At 54.6% G+C, this 22,955-nt stretch overlaps 1 protein-coding gene across 2 annotated transcripts; it reads left to right on the top strand.

The window, feature by feature from the left end:
- Positions 1-3,627: 3,627 nt before the first annotated feature.
- On the top strand, positions 3,628-7,606 carry LOC136542816 (RINT1-like protein MAG2L). 2 transcript variants are annotated; one of them, XM_066535431.1, is made up of 4 exons: positions 3,628-3,916; positions 4,070-4,177; positions 4,882-4,991; positions 5,109-7,606. In XM_066535431.1, exons 1-4 carry the CDS (start codon positions 3,673-3,675, stop codon positions 7,056-7,058), a joined length of 2,412 nt encoding a protein of 803 aa, XP_066391528.1. In that variant the 5' UTR covers positions 3,628-3,672; the 3' UTR covers positions 7,059-7,606. The 2 variants fall into 2 exon arrangements, with proteins under 2 accessions (XP_066391528.1, XP_066391529.1); XM_066535432.1 differs by lacking the exon at positions 3,628-3,916 and having other exon boundaries at positions 4,074-4,595; positions 4,896-4,991; positions 5,109-7,605.
- Positions 7,607-22,955: the final 15,349 nt, after the last annotated feature.

Genomic DNA, 22,955 nt, shown 5'->3' with positions numbered 1-22,955 from the left:
GACCCTAATCGTTGCTGCAGGAGAAGGATATTTTGTTCTTTTGGGGTGAACATGGTTAACACTTGCTGCAATTATTTGGCTAAACTGTGCAAATTGATGTACTGTAAAAGTAGCTGGGGTTATTTTGGAGCATGAGCGCTATGCAAAATATTTAAGTGAAATGGTTGTTAAATTTGCACTAAAAATAGTGTCCGTATATGTTTATGTATTGAATTAGCCGCTATTCTCGTTTTATTTGTCTCTCCCGTCAAGCTAGGCTTATTTCTCCAAATCTGGGCTTTGTTTGGGCCATAATCTTCTTGTGGGCTGACTGCTATATGTGGAAAGTAGTTCAGAGGAGCAGCAACCGTTGGATGTAAATTGAGTGGCATCTGGAACGGCCAAAGTCACCGGTGACTTTTCTTAACCAAGTTAGAGAATCTGCGCCCTACAAGGATGACAGACAGGAAGACATCAACAATGGTGCCAGTTCACAGGAGGCACTCTGCAATGATCCATATTGCACCTACCCTAATCATAGGAACAAGGGTCCTCCGCCGCCACCACCACCAACAATAGGAGGATACTTTGGAGAAGGTGCAACACAATTTGCTATGTGGCCACACTACTAGGACAAACCAATCTTTTTAACGAGCGACATCCATGTGTTTATTTTTTTTGCTTTAATCATCTAAGACATGTTAGGGTTAGTTGAAGGAAATATGTACCCTTGTTTGGCATATGTTCTCACGTGTCATTTTATGTGCTTGTTGTTTGTATTAATTACCTAAGGCATGTTAGGTTTAGTCCAGGACATCTGTACCCTAGTTTGGTATATGTTATCACATGTCATTTCATGTGTTGTGTGTGTTGAATTAGGTAATTCACTACTTCGTTACATTTTATTTGCACTACGTGACCTCGTTTCACTACCTATGCAATATTAAACTCAACATTATGACAACAAATAATGAAACCAACGACACTATAAAAAGTTCAATAATAGAGCACATTAATCAACATAACAACATTTGAAGTACATGACGCCAAACTAAAAGTGCATTACATGACAACACAATGCAAAGTCCAAGATAAAAAAACATTGTTCGTGAATATATCATAGAACTAGCAAGTTATGAAGATTACTGAGTACAACGATGCCACTTTTCTTTCCTTTGGGCATCGTGATTCTCCTCCATCGCTGCCTTCGCTCGCTGCGCACGCTCAAGCTTTTTCTCCCTCTTCTTCCTGTGCGAAGCAACACGCCTCTTTTCCTCCTCTTCCTTGTGCCCCTTTTCTAGAGCCTCCTCTCTACGTCTCTTCTCTATCATCTCCTTGTCCTCTGCCTCCCACCGTAACAGTTCTGCATCCACTCTTTGTCTTCCAGCTTGATCTCAGTGTCGATCCACTGCTCAAAATCATAGAGCGGTGGAGGAATCTGCAACAAATGCAATTGTTACAAAACAAATAAATCATGCAAGACTTCATTTGACACAATAAATATTAAATAACATTAATTTCTCACCATCTTGTTAATGCAATGCTGACGAAGTGTAGGCTTAAACATAAAATTGGCACACATCCAATATCTCTGTCTATACGTGTCCTCTTCATCGGACTTGGCTACCTTGCAAGGATCACCGCAAAAGCACATGGGCACTGAAACACCACTAGGCAGAGGCAACGGGTCGAAGGCATTTTTGGTCATCCGGCCATAACTACAATTGAACCAAATTTGTTCTAAGAACCGAAAGCAATGAACATTAAACCCTAAACATAAGGTTTTTCTATTTGTTGCACACAAATGAAAACATAATATAACACGATGATAAGAGAGTACCTTGGCTTACTAGCTTTACCACGCCTTGGCATCCTACCGTCACATAATACAAAAAATAAAAAATCAATTCAAATATTAGGTACTAACGTATCTAGGGTTGCAAAATAAACGTAATATATACCGAATCAATGCATAAAATTTGATAAAGGGAGAAAGGATACCTTGCTCGCGAAAATGTATGGATCAAATCCAAGTATCCGAGGTCAAATCCGTCGATTCAAGAGATTGGGTAGGGTAGGGAGAGGAAGAAACCGAGAGGGGAAGGAAGAAATGAGAGCAGCGTCGGTAAGGAAAACTTGGTTTCAGGTTTTGAATCAATGCTCGGCGCCAGAATACATGGCGCCGAGCTCGACGCTAAGATCTGTGGCGCCGAGATACCGGCCACGTGAACGCCACCTAGGATGGCCTGCTGTGCTCGGGCAGGCACCTCGACGCCAAGATCTGTGGCGCCATGAGTCCTGGTGCCGACCCCAGGGTCCAAAGATGAGTTTAAGTCTCCCAGAGGGCCAAGCGTAAATTTTCTTTCAAAAAAGGTTAAATTGTAAAAAAATTAGGACCACCTGCTTCCTCAGGTCTTGGACGGACGGGTCCCATTCCCGATTCCCATCCCCACAGAAAATGGAAATTTCTTTTTTTTAAGAAGAAGCTCAGGCCTTGTTTAGGGCCTGTTTGTTTCCGCGTCTGCGGCGCGTTTGAGCGGCAAACGCGAAAACAGCCCGCCAAACGCTCCGCGTCCGACGCGCGTTGGCCGGCCGCCCGTGACACGAAACGCGAAAAGTTGAATTGAACGGTGGGAAATCGCGAACGCGGCCTCGGAGCTGCGTTCGCTCAACGCGGCCGCGCGTTACCCACTCCCGGAAACAAACAGGCCCTTAGTTCATCCCAAACTCCCAACTTTGGCACTATGCAAAAAGAAGATTCCCCATCACATCAAACTTGCGGTACATGTATGGAATAATAAAAGTAGACGAAATTAAAAACTAATTGCACAGTTTGGTTGTACTTTGCGAGACGAATATTTTGAGCCTAATTAGTCAACGGTTGGACAATTATTACCAAATACAAACGAAATGCTACAGTGACGCCACGTTACATTTTGCCAACTTTACGCCTAAAAAGTTTGGCAACTATGGCCATGTTTAGATTGCAAAAAATTGCAACCCGATGAATAGTAGCACTTTCGTCTTATTTGGTAAATATTGTCCAATCGTGGACCAACTAAGCTCAAAAGATTCATCTCGTGATTTTCAACTAAACTGTGCAATTAGTTATTTTTTACCTATATTTAATGCTCCATGCAAGCGGCTAAAAACTGATGTGATGGAGAGAGAGTGAAAAAACTTGGAATTTGGAGGTGATCTAGGACTCATTTAGATTGAGGTTAGGAATTAGTATTTGGTACTGTAGCACTTTCGTTTGTATTTGATAATTATTGTCTAATTATGGTCTAACTAGGCTTAAAAGATTCGTCTCGTAATTTATAATCAAACTGTGTAATTAGTTATTTTTTTATCTATATTTAATACTCTATACATGTGTCTAAAGATTTGATGTAATAAAGAGAGAGTGAAAAAACTTACCATCTAAACAAGGCCCTAAACAAGGCCTATACCAAATTTTTGCAACTAAACGTGGCCTGAGATCGGCCCCGCGCCGACGGGTCCCATGCGACAGACAGACAGTACTCAGGAAGGCCACGCACGCACGTTGTCGCCTTTCTCGTCCGGTCCCACTCCCACCCACGCGGACGGCGAAGGCCAGGAAATCCACACCTCCTCCCCCACGGGCACACACTCACCTGGCTGGTTGGCTTCCCCCTCCGTCTCTCTCTCTCCTCCCAACCCAACTCTCCCATGCCGTCGCCCCCGCGGCCGCTACGGCCGCCGCCGGCGAGCGTGCGGGGCTTCCTGGACGCGCACTTCGCCTCCCCCGACGACCTCGCGGCCGCGCCGGCGCTCGCGGAGCTCCTGCGCCGCGAGTGCGCCGGGCTCGACGCCTCGCTCCGCCGCGCCGAGGCGCGCCTCGCTGCCGCGGCCGCGTCCTGGCTCGCGCGCTCCGCCGAGGCCCGCGCCGACCTCCGCCGCGTCCGGTCACGAGGTTCGTTCGCGCATTCGCTCCCGTCAACAGCAGTGAACCCTAGCTGCTGGTTGGGGTTTTAGTCCAGGTGCCGCGGGGGCGCTGAGGCTGCCCGTCCCCTCCACACTCCAGACTCCACTGCTGATCCGGCTCGGTTTCCTCTTTGTTTCCTAGGGGTGCGCGTCGGCGCGGAGGACGAGGGCGCCGAGGCGGCGAGGACGGTGGGGCTGCCGGCGCTCGTGCGGGAGATCCAACGGATCGACACCATCCGGCTCTACGCGGGTCAGCATCTCTTCCTCCTATTGATGTGGACGTTTACATGGTGGCATGGGCAAATACAATGTGACTGGTCGTAGATTACACACGAAATTGGTTTGCTAACTGATGGTTACGGAGCTAGGCCATATGAGTGTGTTCTGGAGATGGTTACGGAGCTCCGCCATATGAGTGTGTTCTGGAGCCTGCGTTATAGTTACATTGTTGCTGCGCGATGTAGCTTTTGGTAACTTAATACGTGATTTATTTTCTGCAACAGTATAAACTGGTGTTCCTTTTTTGTGTCGGTGGTTTGTCAGCGCTGAAAATATCCATATCACTGACCTTCTACAGCGCTGGGAAATGTAGTCCTCATGATTGCGCTGAATGTAGAAGCTTCTGTGTTGGTTTCAGTACCAGTCTATGAACTACGATACCCATGAAGGTTCGGGCCACATAAACAAGTATATCATAAGTTTGTAACCGAGTCCATTGACATTATCTGAATAATAAATGTCTTCTGCGCAGTTTCAAACTTGCTGTACCAATTCATAGTTCAATTTTGATTTCATTTCCCCTCTGCATCAAAATCTGCTCACCTTTGCTATTTGCCACGAGATGAGTTCTGTTGGCTGCTATTGTTTGTTACTATATCTTCTTTGAGACCTCTAGCTCTGTATGGTGTAGGAATGTATAGTGCTTTCTGTAACTTTGCTATGCTGACATTCCAGAAGCTACTCTACAGTTGGAAGGTTTGGTTGGCAACCTGGAAGATGTGGCATTTTCCATCATTAGGCAGGCCCCGAAGTTCAACCTATCATCCATACTTCGAAAATCAAATGTGAGACCCTTTGTCTTTCTTTCACTTCATCTGTTGCTGCAGATGCAGCTGATAAAATGTCATTCAGCAATTAGTTTGCAAACTAAGGATGACATCCTTATTCTCTGTCAAATGTAGGAAACAAAATGGAAGCAAGGGAAGCTGCTCCATGCTGTCGATGCTGTGAGGGATATTGAGCGAGAATTAGTACGGATCAGCACTAGTAGGCCACAGTGGACCAACCTTGTCATGGCTGTTGATTCTAGAGTGGACAAAACTCTTTCCATTTTGAGGCCTCAAGCCCTCACGGATTATCGGGCTCTACTAGCATCATTGGGCTGGCCACCTTCATTGTCTTCACAAGACACAGAGAACCAAATTCCGAATCCTCTAGTCTTGATGAACAAGGAAAATAAAGAGAGATACTCTCAAAGCTTCCAAGCACTATGTGCTCTCCAACATGTGCAGGGAAACCGTGAATTACGCCTGTGTCAAACAGCAGAAGTGACTCCTGCCCTGGCAGATTTGAAGTACTTCAATAGAACTGCTTGCTTTGACAATGGGCTTTGGGCGATCGATGAATTAGTTCACCCTATTGCTTCAAGGATGGAATATCATTTTGCTAAATGGTCTGAACAGCCAGAGTTCATTTTTACCCTTGTTTACAAGATAACAAAGGATTTCATGGATGGGGTGGATGATGTACTGCAGCCTTTGATTGATCAAGCAAGACTAGTGGGATTAAGTGCCAAGGAATCTTGGGTAACTGGAATGGTGAAAATGCTTGTAGGATACCTTGAGCGGCAGATTTTCCCAGCACTTGTCTGCTCTTATCAGGATCATGCTACTGTTGGCAAACCTGAAGTAGATTCCTCTTGGATGCACTTAAATGACGTAATGATTTCTTTTGATAAAAGAATGCAGCTTCTAGCGGATTCAGGAATCCAGAAAATTGTATCTCTTTCTGAAGGTCTGTCTAGGTCCTTATCTGCCTTTTCGATATATACTGAGCACCCTGATTGGCTTCAGATATGGGCTGATGTTGAGCTTAGTTCAGCACAGGATAAGCTGAAATCTGAAATGGAAGATGAGACAAATTGGTCATGTAGTGGTCAGCATGACCAGTTTGGTCACATGGAAAATTCAATGAAGTTTCTTCTCTCTACAAGAGAAGACTACAAAGCTCCTCCGGTGTGTGAATTTGTTATCAAAACTGCTTTGTCAATGGTTGAAAGAGGCCGTGCTCTGCCAAACAGGGGAATGCAGATCCAGTATAACAGATCCTCTTCAGTTAGGTTCCTGAATGACTTTTTTCTTGTCTTGCGTGAACGATGCGAAGCATTGCAATTGTCGAATACGGCATTAGAAGATCAGTCTTTGTCAAAAACTTCATGTGCAATCAACGCCGCTCGTTACTGCGAGAATGTGCTTCGGGAATGGGATGAAGATACTACCTTTTTGGATATGGGTCCTCAAGGATCTCTGTTTACAGATGAAATCAGCTTTTTAGTTAAATTAGGGACCAATTACCTGGAACAGATACTATCTTCGGTTCTGCTTGAGTTTGAAGATCTGTCCTGGGAATATGTCCAGAACATTGGATCATGGAGTGGACAGACCATCTTAGATGATCAGACCCTGGATGAAGAAAATGCAGGAGTATCTCCTGGTTTTGTTGCCAGTCTAGATGTTCTGACAGACAGGACCACTAAGTTGAAGCGATATCTTAATTCCAAGGATTTCCTTGATCTTTGGAGGAGTGTAGCGGAAGGCCTCGACTACTTCATCTACAGCAGCATACGATGGGGTGAAGTAAGTTTCTCTGATCCTGGAGCCATCCAGCTAAGAGTTGATACAAAAGCCCTTCTCCACATCTTTAGGCCCTTCTGTTCAAGACCTGAAGCTTTTCTCCCTTTTCTAAGTGAATCCCTGAAGTTGTTGACCATGAAAAAGTCAGATGCACAGTGCTTGCTGGAAATGCTAATGGATGACATGAAGAGTGACAATTGCCTAAAGCATCAAGGATTGCACCATGTAAATGCTAGCCAGGCTGCAAAGATCTTAAGCAGCAGGAAGTTTTGTGGATAATCTTGTTTGTACAAAGTGTAGCTGAGAATGACCTTCAGCGAAGCTTGATGTGAAAACTTTATACTTGGAGATTAACAATTCCAGGCCACAACAAAGACAGGTGCACTAACCAAGGTCCAAGGAGCCGTCGGTATTGGCATATATGGCACGCAACAGTGCTTTCCAAGGCTGATAGGATTTGACCACTGCTGCCTACTTGGCCACTTCCTGTAATTCTTCAGGCGATAGCTAGGAGAGGGCAGTTCGCCGAGTTTTACTTCATCTGCAACCACGAAGCTGCCATGTAATCAGTTTAAATTGTTTGATTAACTTAGTCTAGTCGCCCTTGTGCAGAATGATTCAGCTGCCTCGTGCTTTCTAATTAATCCACACGATCTATTTCAGAGCTGGATCTCGTAGAGAAAGATTTCCCCGCACGGTCGCATTTCATAGCTTACTCAAGCTATTAAGTCTATCGAGATGCCACGTGACTTTTTGGGGGAGAAGTGCTTGTTTCTTTTGTTTCTTATCTCACCTTCAATAAAACCAACCCTGTTCTACCAATTCTACCACGAAGCGGCTTCACTATAGAGTTAGTCTTCCTCTATGGAGGAGATGCGTATATTTGTCATGTAACTTTGCTCAAGCTCTGGTATTTATAGGTTTTAGGGGAATAGCCATTTATACCCTTGGGATATTGTATGACAGCTATTTTGATATATTTAGAGATGGAAAGGAAAATTCTGATATGCTAGGCCGAAGTCGCATGCAATAGTGAAACCTGACTCATTACAGCAAGGCCAATAATAGAGCCAATTACTTGACTAAAAGTCAAGTTGTACAATAGTTATCTTCTATTTGTCTATAATTTTTTATTATTATTATGTGGTATTATGTCTTACATTCTTTTCTCATACATCCTCACATACACTTCTATCTGGACCCACCAATGCATATGTTTTTGTGTCCAATTTGTTGCTTACATAAGAGCCAATCTCTTTTCTCTCTTCCATATCATCAAAACATTGATTAATTTGGCTATAAGCCAATTGTTTTACTTGCTCTTAGTTCTCTTTTTGTCGGGTACCAAAGAACGGGGTACCCCGAGCGTACACCGAAAGGATCACTTAAATTCCATCAAAAACAAAGCTAGAGGGTAAGTCATGGGCTCATCACCGGCCACGTCCGAGCCCACCAGGCTCTCCACCTCGCCTCGAGCCTCGCACAGGAGGTCTCGGCATCCTAACGCAATCTCCGCCTCGCGCGAGGCCTCTCACGGGAGGCCTCTGCAAGGAGCCTAATCTCCGTCTCGCCCGAGGCCCCGTGCATACGACCTTGAATGAGATAGCTATTCTCCGTATCGCCCGAGGCCGGCTTGTCGATAGCCCGTCGCCCCCGCCTCGACCGGTCCTCCCAACAGCATGTCACGTCCCATTAATACGTCAACCACTCCCGCAATCTCAGCCAGAAGGCGGCTCAACACCGCGGAGTGGCCGACGGGACACGAGGTCGCATCAGCGCCATACCGACTGAGACAGAGCACGGCGAGGATTACCGGCAACTGTATTCTGACGCTGTGCCCACGATCGGCGCCCGCACTACACTGTGCCCCGCGATCCCCGCCTCGAAAACAACACGAGATGGGCAGCCTGGCCTGGGTCAACATCGCCTCCGAACCGGCACACCAGATCAACCGCTCCCTCCGGGCCTCGGCACTCTGCATCAGGGTCTCGGCCATCTCGGGATTCGCGTCTGCCGAGACCCCCCACCACGATTCGACCTCGACTCCGACCGAGCCTCGGCCTCGCGCACAGTCAATCCACAGCGACCCACGCGCTGACCGCCTGCACCCGCTCCGAGGCAGCCCCGGAGCTCCCATGACGTACAGGGTCGGATGTGACCAGCACGTCGCCCCAGCGCTCCAAGGATGGACCACTCCGACGACCACGCCGCCACAGGAACGGGCTACAGGGCTCGGACACGCCGCCTCTGTTCACACGACACCGTATAGTTAGCACATGTACTGTCCTTGTCCTCCCTTGATACTATAAAAGGAGAGGGCTTGGGCCATTTTGGGGGAGACGAAAAACAACACCCTGTAACACGCATACTCACCCGCTGTCTGAGAACAACGTCTCAAGCAGCCCCCATTACTCCGTGCCGATACCTGGGATTAGCTCCCTCTCTCACCCAGCTTGTAACCCCCTACTACAAGCACCTCGGTGCAAGGAATACAAGATCAATCTCTCAGACTGGATGTAGGGCACCGATCGCCTAAACCAGTATAAGCCTTGTGTCTCTTTGCATTACCATCCGAGATTGGGAACACGCAGTACAAATTTACTAGTTGGTTGAGGATCCCTCGGTCTGAAACACCGACAGTTGGCGCGCCAGGTAGGGGCCTCTGCGTGTCAGTTTTGTCATCCCAGCAAGTTCCGGATGGCAGACCCCATACGACCGTTGCGTCTCGGCACGGTGGTTTGGTTTGGGAGCCTAGAGTTCATGTCTCTAGGGCATGAGTACGACATGGTACTCCTCACTCCTCGAGCCCCACCAACTGACGATGAAGTCATGCACCGGCGGCCCAGGCGCAGGCGGCGCCCGAGCGGCCGCTCTTGCCGCGCTCGCTAGGCACGACGCGAGCAAGATCACCCCGACGCTACGTGAATCCAGGACGGCACGCCGCTCCCTGCCGATATCCTATGACCAGCTATTGGCGCAGGGTCCCTGGCTAGGGACCTGTCTAGCCTGAGCTTGGACAAAGGAAAAACGTTGGTGGCACACGACGACGCCCAGTCATCAAGCTCCGCCCCACCACTCCCTGAGGAGCCAATTTTGGCGGAGCAGAGCCCGGCGACGACACCATCCCCATACCCCTTTGGGTTGAGAAATACCACCGCCTCTTATGCTTACGCTTACGCTGCCGCTCACGAGGATCCCTCAGGACGCCGCTAGCGCTTCGCTCTCAACCTAGACACCCACGCCAACTCCTCGGAGGAGGACGAGGCATGGCCTGGAGTGGATTTCTCTGGACTCCACGACCCTAGAGCCATGCGCCGCTTCTTGGCCGCAAGCGACTACTGCTTCGGCTACTCCGACTCCGACGACGAGGACACCTATGACCCCACTCGCGAGTGTTTCCACGTCGGGCTCGGGATGCCAAGGGCGAGCGAGGAGGACGAGGGGGCGGGTAGCCGTTCCCCGCTTCGCCCGGGTACAGGCGCCGCCACACCTCCGCGCATTGTCCTGCCGACAGCACGGAACGAGAACCCCGCTCTTGTGCGACCTCAACGCCTGGACCTAGAACAGCTCCGTGAGCTCCAGGCCAAGGTCGAACAAGACCGACTTCTTCTACAGCAGCTTCGAGACTCTCTCAAACAGGAGCAGCGAGGTCGCGGCAAAGGCGGAGGAGCTCGACGGAGGGCCCGCGATGTGCATCACCGCATCCACGACGACGAAGGGAGCGAGCAACCCCTAGTCTTCAATCGCGCTAGCCAGAACGTCGCGGCTGCGGCAATGCTGGTCCGCGCGATGCCCGAGCCTTCTACCACGGAGGGGCGGCGGGTCCGCGGCGAGCTCCGGGAGCTCCTAGAAATCGCCGTGGTGCAGCAGGCCGAGAGTTCTGCCTCCCGACGGCACGGGGGCGCCTCGAACCTGCCCGCAGCACCGCCTCGGCAGGATAGGGAAGCCTCGGTTCGTCCCGAGCCCGCTCGAGCACCGATAGCCCATAGGGTCCCCTTGCTTCTTGACCGCCTCGGCAATCGACGCGAGGTGCAGGGAGACCATGAGGTGGTCAGCAGGCGACGACGCCACGACAACGAGGGGCCCGCCCGGGGCTACCACCCACACCGAGATGGCTGTTATGATAGTGAGGAAGACTGCAGTCCTTCTCCTGAGCCGCCAGGCCCTTGAGTCTTCAGCAGAGCCATCCGCGCTGCACATTTTCTAGCCCGGTTTCGGCAACCAGCCAATCTCGCGAAGTATAGCGACGAGATCAATCCTGAACTCTGGCTTGCCGATTACCGCCTGGCCTGTCAGCTAGGTGGCGTGGACGATGACCTGCTCATCATCCGCAACCTCCCCTTGCTCTTGTCAGACTCGGCGCGAGCCTGGCTCGAGCACCTTCCTCCCTTACAAATCCACGACTGGCGCGACTTGGTTAGGATCTTCATCGGGAACTTCCAGGGCACATACGTGCGCCCTGGGAACTCTTGGGATCTTAAGAGCTGTCGCCAGAAACCGGACGAGTCTCTCCGAGACTTCATCCGACGCTTCTCTAAATAGTGCACCGAGTTGCCCAGTATCGGCGACTCGGAGATCGTCCAGGCTTTCCTCTCTGGCACCACCTACCGTGACTTGGTCCGAGAGTTAGGTCGGAACGTGCCGCGCTCCTCGAAATCGCCACCAACTTCGCCTCGGGCGAAGAAGCTGTTGGAGCCATCTTCCTTGACAGCGATGCCAAGGGGAAGCAGAGGGACGAGGCCCCCGAGGCCTCAGCCTCCCACCTCCCCAAGAGAAAGAAAAAGGGCCGCCTAGGGAAGCAGGAGGTCCTGGAGGCCGATCTGGTCATGGCCGCAGAACGCAAGAATCCCCGAGGCCTCAAGGGCCCTAGGCCCTTCGACGACATGCTTAGGAAACCTTGCCCGTACCATCAGGGCCCGGTAAAGCACGCCCTCGAGGATTGCTCCATGCTCCGGCGTTACTACGCCAAGCTCGGGCCCCCGACGACGACCCCAAACCGAAAGGGGCCGGCGACTGGGACGATGACAAGGACGATGGGTTCCTCGAGGTTCACAACGCCTTCATGATCTTCGGCGGACCCTCGGCGTGCCTCACAACGTGCCAGCGGAAGAGGGAGTGTCGAGAGGTCTTCTCGGTCAAGGTGGCCACTCCCCAATACCTCGACTGGTCTCGGGAAGCAATCACCTTTGATCGAGATGACCACCCCGACCATGTCTCGAATCCCGGGCAGTACCCGCTTGTTGTCGACCCAATCGTCGGCAACACCCGGCTCACCAAGGTATTGATGGACGGAGGCAGCGGCCTCAACATCCTCTATGCCAGCACCCTAGAGCTCCTAGAGATCGACCATTCGCGGCTCCGGGGTGACGCCGCGCCCTTCTATGGCATCGTGCCGGGGAAACGCACGCGACCCCTCGAGCGCATCAACCTTCCCGTCTGCTTCGGCACCCTGTCCAACTACCGCAAGGAGGTACTTACTTTCGAGGTGGTCGGATTTAGGGGAACCTACCACGCCATCCTAGGGCGGCCGTGCTATGCCAAGTTCATGGCGGTCCCCAACTACACCTACCTCAAGCTCAAGATGCCGGGTCCCAACGGCGTCATCACGATCGAGTCCACGTACGAGCATGCATACGACTGCGACGTCGAGTGCATCGAACATGCCGAGGCTCTCATGGAGGCTGAGACCCTCATCGTCGACCTCGACCGGCTCGGCAGCCAGCTGCCCAAGCCCAAGCGTCGAGCCGAGACGTTCGAGCCCACGGAGGCCATCAAACTCGTCCCAGTCGACCCATCCTGCCCCGACGACCGGGCGCTGAGGATTAGCGCCACCCTCGACATCAAATAGGAGGCCATGCTCGTCGACTTTCTCCACGCAAACGCCGACATGTTTGCGTGGAGTCCCTCGGATATGCCGGGCATACCAAGGGAGGTCGCCGAGCACGCCTTAGACATCCGGGCCAGCTCTAGACCGGTGAAGCAGCGCCTATGCCGATTCGACGAGGAAAAGCGTAGGACCATTGGCGAGGAGGTGTAGAAACTTTTGGCGGCCGGATTCATCAGGGAAGTATCCCATCCAAAGTGGTTAGCTAACCCTGTGTTGGTCAAAAAGAAAAATGGGAAATGGAGGATGTGTGTAGACTATACCGGTTTGAACAAAGCCTGTCCAAAAGTCCCCTTCCCATTACCTCGAATCGATCAAATCGTTGACTCCACTGTGGGATGTGAGACGTTGTCTTTCCTTGACGTATATTCTGGCTACCATCAGATCAATATGAAAGAGTCCGACCAGCTCGCGACTTCTTTCATCACCCCATTCGGCATGTACTGCTACGTGACTATGCCTTTCGGCCTCAGAAACGCAGGGGCCACTTACCAGCGGTGCATGACCCAGGTCTTTGGTGACCACATTGGGCGAACCGTCGAGGCCTATGTGGACGACATCGTAGTCAAATCCAGAAAGGCCGAGGATCTCGTCGACGACTTGAAGATAGCCTTCAAATGCCTTAGAGAGAAGGGCATCAAGCTCAATCCCGAGAAGTGTGTGTTCGGGGTCCCCTGAGGCATGCTCTTGGGATTCATAGTCTCGGAATGCGGCATCGAAGCCAACCCAGAAAAGGTCTCGGCCGTAACCAGCATGGGACCAATCAGAGACCTCAAAGGAGTACAGAGGGTCATGGGATGCCTTACGGCCCTGAGCGCTTCATCTCGCGCCTCGGCGAAAAAGGCTTGCCTCTGTACCGCCTCTTGAGAAAATCCAAAGGCTTTTCTTGGACCCCCGAGGCCGAAGAGGCCCTCGCCAAGCTTAAAGCGCTGCTCACCAATCCTCCCGTCCTGGTACCGCCGGCGAAGGACGAGGCCCTCTTGCTATACGTCACCGCAACAACTCAAGTGGTCAGCGTGGCCGTAGTGGTAGAGAGGCAGGAAGAGGGGCATGCTCTACCCATCCAACGACCTATCTACTTCGTCAGCAAAGTGCTCTCCGAGACCAAAGCACGCTACCCCCACATCCAAAAGCTTATCTACGCCGTAGTCTTGGCTCGACGAAAATTGCGCCACTACTTCGAGTCCCACCCGGTAACGATAATATCATCTTTCCCCCTGGGAGAGATAATCCATAACCGGGAGGCCTCGGGTGGGATAGCCAAATGGGCCATCGAACTTATGGGGGAAGCCTTGACCTTTGTGCCTCGAAAAGCAATCAAGTCTCATGTCCTGGCCAATTTTGTGGCTGAGTGGACCGACACCCAACTGCCACCTGCTCAAATTCAGACAGAGTGTTGGACCATGTACTTTGACGGGTCCCTGATGAAGACCGGGGCAGGCGCGGGTCTGCTCTTCATCTCGCCCCTCGGAGTGCATATGCGCTACATGGTTTGGCTCCACTTCGCCGCCTCCAACAACGCAGCCGAGTATGAAGCCCTCGTCAACGGCTTGCAGATCGCCATCGAGCTTGGGGTACGACGTCTCGACATCCGGGGCGACTCGCAACTCGTCATTGATCAAGTCATGAAGGAGTCAAACTGCCTCGACCTCAAAATGGAGGCGTACTGCAAAATGGTACGTCGCCTAGAAGACAAGTTCGACGGTCTCGAACTCAACCACATCGCCCGGAAATACAACGAGGCCGCAGACGAATTGGCAAAGATGGCCTCAACACGGGCTCCGGTGCCCCCGAACGTCTTTGCCAGGGACCTCCACAAGCCTTCCGTTGACTACGCCTCGACAGCGGGAGAGGGCCCACCGGCCGAACCCACCGCGGGGCTCGGCGCCTCCTCGGCTGCCAAGGCTCCTTCGGCCGAGCCTGAGGTCATGGAAGTAGACATGGGGCCTCCCTAGACCGACCAGAGCACGGACTGGCGAGTCCCGTTCCTTGATTAGCTCGCTTAGGGGGAGCTTCCTATTGACAGGACCAAAGCCCGATGGCTTGCACGCCAAGCCAAGACTTATGTCCTCTGCAACGATGAATTGTATAGGCGAAGCCCCTCCGGTGTCCTCCAACGATGCATCACCACCGAGGTAGGCCGAGCCCTGCTTTGGGACCTGCACGTAGGGGCCTGCGGGCACCATGCGGCGCCTTGGACGCTCGTGGGAAACGCCTTCCGCCAAGGGTTCTACTGGCCAACGGCGGTCGCCGACGCCATCAAGTTGGTACGCTCCTGCGAGGGATGCCAATACTACGCACGGCAGACGCACCTCCTAGCCCAGGCCCTCCAAACCATCCCCATCACTTAGCCATTCGCCGTATGGGGGCTTGACATGGTCGGGCCTCTGCAGAAGGCGCCCGGGGGCTACACCCACCTCTTGGTAGCAATTGATAAATTTTCCAAGTGGATCGAGGCTCGTCCGATCAATCAAATCAAATCCGAGCAAGCAGTGCTATTCTTCACCGACGTTATCCATAGGTTCAGGGTCCCAAACACCATCATCACCGACAACGGAACACAGTTCACCGGCAAAAAAATTATTGGCGTTCTGCGACGACCACCACATCTGTGTGGCCTGGTCGGCCGTGGGACACCTAAGGACGAATGGCCAAGTAGAGCGTGCCAACGGCATGATGGCCTCAAGCCAAGAATTTACAACTGGTTGAAGAAGTTTGGCAAGAAATGGCTCGCCGAGCTCCCATCGGTCACCTGGATCCTGAGGAACACCCCAAGCCGAGCCACGGGGTTCACACCTTTCTTCTTGGTCTATGGTGCCGAGGCCATCCTCCCCACTGATTTGGAATATGGTTCCCCGAGGCGGTCTACAACGAGCAAAGCAACCGCACCGCCCGTGAAGACGCCCTCGACCAACTAGAAGAAGCCCGAGACGTTGCGCTGCTACATTTGGCCAAGTACCAGCAAGCCCTACGGTGCTATCAGGCTCGGTGCATTCGAAGCAGAGACTTGAAGGTAGGCGACCTAGTGTTGAGGCTAACACAGAGCAACAAGGGCCACCACAAGCTAACCCCACCATGGGAAGGGTTGTACATCGTCGCCCAAGTACTGAAGCCCAGGACCTACAAGCTAGCCAACGAGAAGGGCGAAATCTTCACCAACGCTTGGAACATAGAACAACTACGTCGCTTTTACCCTTAAAATTCCAAGCATTGTATATATTGTTTCTTGGAATACAATTAAGAAGCGTTCTTTAGTTATTCTAAATTTTCGAGAAACCCCCCCGAGCCCATCGTGAGTCTCGGCAATACGATAACACTGTAAGGTAGACTCAGCTCTGCCTCTGTAGAACCAAGCCTCCCTCGGGGGCTAGATGGGGGACTCCCCCCGAGTGCCACGCACCATTTTTCAAGCATCATTCTTCAGTCGTTTTTCGAAAAATTCCTACGCCAAGTCTCTAGCACGCTCTGACGAATCGGTTGTAAAAAGCCCATGGACCAAAGTCTGTTTCCTAAGCAAGAGGCCGGTAGAGTCACGAGACGGCCTACGCCTCCGGGCTACGGCACTCCCTCACTACCTCTCACCCAAGGGACGGCTTAAGCTCCAAGGAGGTGTTTTGCAAAAGAAATCTGATCAGAAGCAACAGAGGGCGGAGGCTCGGAAACACGAGAAAAACAACTAAGAAACACAAATACTTCAAAAAAAAGGCCTCGATGGCCACAAGCGTTACGATACAAAGATAATTCCTACTCTATTTTTACATGGCCCCTTGGGCCCAGATCAAGGCTCAGGGCCTGCAGCATCGACAGACGGTAGGGGAGGGACCACCTCCTCTTCAAAGAGCGCTGCCAGCGCTGTGCCAGGGCCTTCCGTCGCCTCCATCAGCTTCGTGACCACCGCGTCGGCCTCCTCGTCATCATCAGGCAAGACATAGCCATCACTGATGGCCGGGAGGTCGACGCCAATGTAGTGAGAGGAGATGACGGCCAACACGTGCTTGACTCCCGTGTGCAGCGCTCCTTGGAGCCGCTCGCGCATCTGGCTACTCAGCGCAATCAAACGGCTCCCAAGGGAGTTGCCTGACTGAACCCCTTCGACTTCCAAGGCCTCACAGGCGGAAAGGGCGGCACGTTTCAGCGCCTCATGCTCCCCGATCTCGGTCTCGAGCACCGTTTGCACCGCGCTGGAAGCCTCGGCCGCCCGGGTGACCTCCGCCTCCAACTCTACGCCCAAGGAAACGGAGTGAGATTGAGTGCGAAGAAAAAGCGAGCCAAAAAAGGGACGGAAGCCTGCGGAACTCACCCCTGGCCTTCTGCTCCCATCGATGGGCCTCGACCCGAGAGGCCTCGGCCTTCTCTCCCCAATGTTGGGCCTCGGCCATGGAGGCCTCGGCCCTTTCCTTCAGGCGCTGGGCCTCGATCCGAGAAGCCTCAGCAGCCCTGGAGACCTCTCTCCCCAGCTCTGCATCACATCAAGGAGTTAGGAGGCGAACACAAGAAAAACAAAGAAAACGAGGGGGACAGTACTCACCCTCGGCCTTTCCCCTCCAGACCACAGCCTCGGTCCGGGAGGCCTCAACCGCCGTAAGGGCCTCATCCAAGGCGCCTTTCGTCAGCTGGTGCGTACTCTGCTCCACCCCCAGCTGCCCAGCAAGGGCCTTGCCCGAGGCCGTCGCTTCTTCAGCCCAGGACCTGAAGGCATCTCGGTCACTGGCGACGCGGGTAAGCTCCTCCTCCAACTCCTTGGCCGCGCTGCCAAAGGGGCGACCTGCCCCTAGGCCACAACCACCTCGACCTTTGCGTTGGCACAACAAAGCCGAAGGTCCACCACCTCCGCGCTCTGCGCCGCCAGAAGCTTGTTGGCCCCCGCAAGCAGGCCCTTTTGCCGCTGGAGCTGGTCCCAGACGTCCCTCTCCCGTCGGAGAAAGACCGACTTCCCAAGGGACCGGGTCTCGAGCTCCTGGGGAAGCAGAACAGGGGTCATTCACTGCAACAAAACTCAGAAAAAGACGACATCACGCAAGAAAGGAATGCGCGAACCTGGGTGACTCCGGGCAGTTCGTCGACCACCACGGACAGCGCCATCCGTCGTGACTGCTCTGCCAGATGGCGGTATTGCTCGAAGGTGTCCCAGCGTCCACCCTCGGCTGCGTCCTCGAGAGAGAATAGAGGCTCCCCCTCAGGGTCGTCCCGGCTCCGCCACAGTACACGTGGGTGATCCCACCCGCGAGGCTCAGGTTGCACCTGCACGGGGGCCGAGCTTCCCTCGCCTAAGGTCGGGGCCGGCTGCTCCATAGCGCCGGTCTCCTCGGCGTCGACCACCTCCCGCGCCCGAGAAGTATCGTTGGAGGAGATTGGATAGACCTCCGCCTCCCAGGCGCTCTCTCGTAACAGCGGCGGGCCCTGAACCAAGGGCACCACCAAGGCCTCCGCCACCTTCATCTCCGCCTCCTGGGCAGACGGCCTCACCGCCATCACGTCAGCCTCAGAGACCCCGGGGGCCTCGGTAACCAAGGGCACCCCGGCCCCATCTGACTCATGAACCTCGCCCTCGTAGGGCAGAAGCACTCCCTCCCCAGTCTGTGTCGGGGTCGCCTCGGCAGCCCCTCCTTGGGTGGCCGGCTCCTTCGGGTCGGCCCTCGCCGACGCTGCGCCGCGTTGTATAGCGGCTTGCGCCTCCGCCACCCAGTGGGCGGAGGAGCCGAGGCTCACCTTGAGCGCCTTAAGGGGCGCCAAGGGAAGCTCGTCCGCAGGTCGCTTCCGGCTAAGGACAAGACGATCACAGGGTCAGCACAAGACAAAAGAACGAACGGAAGGCACAGCGACCCCACCAAAAATACACCTACCTCGAGCGGGGCGGCAACCGCTTCACCACGGTGACCCTCGTCCGCAAAGGCGGCGGCGGCGGAGGCATCGCCTCCGTGTCCATCGGCGCCGGTTGGTCCTCAACGGACCCCGGCGCCCCCTCGGTCCTCTGCGGGGGCGGTTGCGTCGCCTCCACCGCCACTTGTTCCACCGCCGCCGCCGAGCCCACCGGGCTGACGGCGCGTTTACCCAATGCCCGCACCTCGGGCGTGTCAGCCTCGGCCCCAGAGCGGGCAATTGCCACCCCCGGGAGTGCCGGGCTGCTTGCCAACGCCCCGGGCACCGCCTCCACTACATCAGGAAGATGGTCCAGGGGACCTCGCCCTACCTCGCCCTCGTCATCCCCGTCTGAGGCCTCCATCGACAGCGACATCGACGGGGATTCCTCCAACGGGAGACCATCCTTCCTTTGTTGACGGCGGCGCTTGTCCAGCTCCTCGCGCGTGAGGATCTTCTTTGTGCGCTTCGCCGCCTTGGCGTCTTTCCGTTTTTTCTGCGCTTCGGCGTGCGCCCGGTTGATCGCCCGCCGCCTCGCGTCCTCAGAAATGGGCGGCGGAGAGGAGCGCACGTCCCTTATCCCCTGCAGGAACGACGAATGCGCATAAGGGAACAAGAAGTAAGAAGAAACGAAGGAGGCTCGGGGGCTACAGCGGCACACGACTTACTAGCGAGAGGAACCCCCACGACGGTCACATCGTGATGGGGGTCAAGTTGCCGCCCCTCAGCTTCGCCTCTACCGTCTCCCCCACCCGACGAAGAATTTCCTCGTCGGAAAGGGCGGAGGAGGACATTCGGATGCCCTCAATGGGCTCACCCGGCTTCATCTCGAACAGCCACCACCGCCGAGCCATCAGCGGCAGCACCCTCCGGTGGTGGAAGGCAGCCATGACCACAGCCATGGTAAGGCCACGGCCCCGTAGCCTCTCCAGCCCCTCCAGAAGCGACTGCAGCTTGGGCTGGTCATCCTTCAGGACACCGTACTTCCACCTCTCCAGGCAGCTCCCCACAATCCACCCAGTGTAGGGGGGAAGTCCTCCGTCGTCGTTACGAAGGTAGAACCAGCTCGTGTACCACCGGCGATTGGATGATGTGAGCTGGGCTAGGATGTAGAGGTGCTGGCGGTCCTGGCACACTTGGAGAGTGCAGCCGCCGGCCCTCGTCGCTTTCCTCGTGCCCGACGTGCCCGTCGGCTTAGTGGTGTGCCCCGCCCGGAAGAGATGGAGCCACAACTCCCAATGGGGAGCAATCCCCAAGTACCCCTCGCAGACGGCAACGAAGATGGCCACCTGTGCGATGGAGTTGGGGTTGAAGTTGTGGAGCTCCATGCCATAGTAGTGCGGGAGCGCCCGCATGAACCGATCCGCCAGGACACCGAGGCCGCGCTCGTGAAAGGAGACAAAGCTCACGACGTAGCCATCATGAGGCCTCGGCTCTAGCTCGCCGTATGGAGCGATCCACTCCGGCCTGTTGGGGTCCATCACCGGACGAAGGAGTCCGCCGTCGACGAGCGACTGGAGTGTCTCCACGGTAACGTCGGAAGGATCCCAGGGGTCCACCTCGACAACAACGATGTCACCGGCCATGAGTGCGGTGGAGGGATCGGATGCGGCGGTGAGTTTTTCTCTCTCTCACTCTCTCGCTCTTTCTCGCTTTCTCCCTGGCTCGCTCTTCTCCCCTCTTCTTCCCAGCACCCGCTGCTCTAGCGACGGCTCGATGGAGGCAGAGCTAACGCAGGCAATGTAAGGTGAGGAGGGGCGGGACTCTTTGAGTACTTATGCAGGGTGAAGGTGAAACGGACGGGCAATGAAATCGGGGAAGTTTCCCCTCGATCCGGCGCGGTTAACTACGATCTGATTTTACCGCCCACGCGCCCACTTTTTTCTCATTAATTGTGGGAACAGTTACGTCCCATCCGCTGACACCACGTCGCGCACGACCGCTGCGGCAGCAGGACGATGTTCCTATCTCCCTAGAAAACCACCTCAAAAGGCAGCGCCAGTCGTTAGCCGAAGCCGATAGGGAAGATATTCCCCCCTGCCCTACTCCTTTCAGATGAAGGAACCGGGCGCTGAGCCTATTACGGTCCTAGGGGTTCAAAGGCTGGGCCCCCTAGGGGTTTCGACAGGCCGCCCCTAGGGCAACAGAGTCAGGGACTGACCGTGGAGCGAGCCCATACGGGGCTGAGACCCAAGCAAGCGAAATGCTTGGGATGCCCAAAGTCGTGTCCGAAGACCGGCAGGGAGGTCTCCGAATGGGATCCCACCGTAGGGAGGCAACGAGCCACCAGGGCCCAGCGAACAGCCCCGGCACCCACTAGAGAAACCCTCCGGTACTCTTGGAGTGCGTCTCCAGACCGCTAGCCGACCCTTAGCGAATGGGGTTCGGGCCTCCACTCGGACTACCCGATAACAGCTCACCGGAAGTGCCACCGCTCGTACCCACCGAGGGTAGCGAGGCACATTCCACCCCTCCTTCCGAGCGAAAAGGAAGCATGAGGGTCGTACAAAAAGTCAGGGGAACCCCTGACGGCCTTCTTGCCCTATGTAGAGGCTAAGGGGCTCTTCCTGCAACCTTGCCGAGACCCAACGACCCTGGCTCACACTTGAAGGGGCTCGGCAAAACAAACCCTCCTTCCGAGCGAAAAGGAAGCGTGAGGGTCGTACAAAAAGATATGGGAGCTCCTGACGGCCCTCTCGCTCCGTGCAGAGGCTAGGGGGCTCTTCCTGCAGATATGCCGAGACCCCGTGACCCAGGCTCGCGCCCAAAGGGGCCTCGGCAAACAAACCCTCACGCGCGAGGGGCGTATAAAAAGCCAGGGGAGCTCCCGATGGCCCTCTCGCTCCGTGTAGAGGCTAGGGGGCTCTTCCTGCAACCTTGCCGAGACCCAGCGGCTCCGGCCCGCACCCGAATGGGCTCGACAAATGAACCCTCCGTCCGAACGAAAAGGACGTGAGGCGGTCGAATAAAAAAGCCTAGGGGACCCCTGACCGCCCTCTTGCTCCAGGCAGAGGCTCAGGGGGCTCCTCCTACACCCAAGACAAAGACAAACGATCTAACTCCGCGCTAGAAGTTTCGTTATGAATACGATAAAGGGCACCGAGCCCATTATGGTCCAGGGGTTCGAAGGCTGGCCCCCCTAAGGTTTCGACAGCCGCCCCAGGGCAACAGAGTCAGGGATGACTTTGGGGCGAGCCTACCAATGGCCGAGGCCCAAGCGAACAGTCGCTCGGGGCGTCCCAAGTCGTGTCCGAGACCGGCAGGGATGTCTCCGAATGGGATCCCACCGTAGGGAGGCACCGAGCCACCGAGGCCCAGCGAACGGCCTTGGCACCCACTAGAGAAACCCTCTGGTACTCTTGGAGCGTGTCTCTAGACCGCTAGCGGTCCCCTAGCGAATGGGGCACGGGCCTCCACTCGGACTTACCCGATAACAGCTCACCGGAAGTGCCAACGCTCGTGCCCACCGAGGGTAGCCTGGCACATTCCACCCCTCCTTCCGAGCGAAAAGGAAGCGTGAGGGTCATGCAAAAAGCTAGGGGAACCCCTGACGGACCTCTTGCTCCGTGCGGAGGCTAGGGGGGCTCTTCCTGCAACCTCGTCGAGACCCCCGCGGCCCAAACTCGCACTTGTGGGCTCGACAAATATGATAAAAACTCCTCACTTAAACACGAAAATGAAAAAAGCCCCTGGAGGAGTAACTCCACTCCTCCAGGGCCTCTGGGGCTACACCCGACGGGTGCGCTCGCGCGCACCCACCGAAACCTCAAGAAACAAAACATAATCCCTACGGGAGCGGCTACAAACCAAGCCTCGACAAACCCTCAGGGAGAGTGCACGCACTCCCCCTGAGGCTCGGGGGCTACTGTTGGGTACCATAGAACGGGGTACCCCGAGCGTACACCGAAAGGATCACTTAAATCCCATCAAAAACAAAGCTAGAGGGTAAGTCATGGGCTCATCACCGGCCATGTCCGAGCCCACCAGGCTCTCCACCTCGCCTCGAGCCTCGCACAGGAGGTCTCGACATCCTGATGCAATCTCCTGCCTCGCGCGAGGCCTCTCACGGGAGGCCTCTGCAAGGAGCCCAATCTCCGTCTCGCCCGAGGCCCCTGTGCATACGACCTTGAATGAGATAGCTATTCTCCGTATCGCCCTAGGCCGGCTTGTCGATAGCCCATCGCCCCCGCCTCGACCGGTCCTCTCCGACAGCATGTCACGTCCCATTAATACGTCAACCACTCCCGCAATCTCAGCCGGAAGGCGGCTCAACACCGCGGAGTGGCCGATGGGACACGAGGTCGCATCAGCGCCATACCGGCTGAGACAGAGCACGGTGGGGATTATCGGCAACTGTATTCTAACGCTGTGCCCACGATTGGCGCCCGCCCTACACTGTGCCCCGCGATCCCCGCCTCGAAAACAACACGACA

Source organism: Miscanthus floridulus, chromosome 3 (assembly GCF_019320115.1).
Source record: "Miscanthus floridulus cultivar M001 chromosome 3, ASM1932011v1, whole genome shotgun sequence".
In the NCBI taxonomy this organism is placed as follows: Eukaryota; Viridiplantae; Streptophyta; class Magnoliopsida; order Poales; family Poaceae; genus Miscanthus; species Miscanthus floridulus.
Note: the sequence above shows the minus strand (reverse complement) of the source record. Positions and strands in the feature narration are given on the sequence as shown.

Excerpts from the sequence above, each read along its gene's own strand:
- LOC136542816 (XM_066535431.1), top strand. The coding sequence starts at position 3,673 with ATGCCGTCGCCCCCGCGGCCGCTACGGCCGCCGCCGGCGAGCGTGCGG. Across the intron at positions 3,917-4,069 it reads CCGCCGCGTCCGGTCACGAG|GGGTGCGCGTCGGCGCGGAG; the intron begins GTTCGTTCGCGC and ends TTTGTTTCCTAG. Across the intron at positions 4,178-4,881 it reads CACCATCCGGCTCTACGCGG|AAGCTACTCTACAGTTGGAA; the intron begins GTCAGCATCTCT and ends CTGACATTCCAG.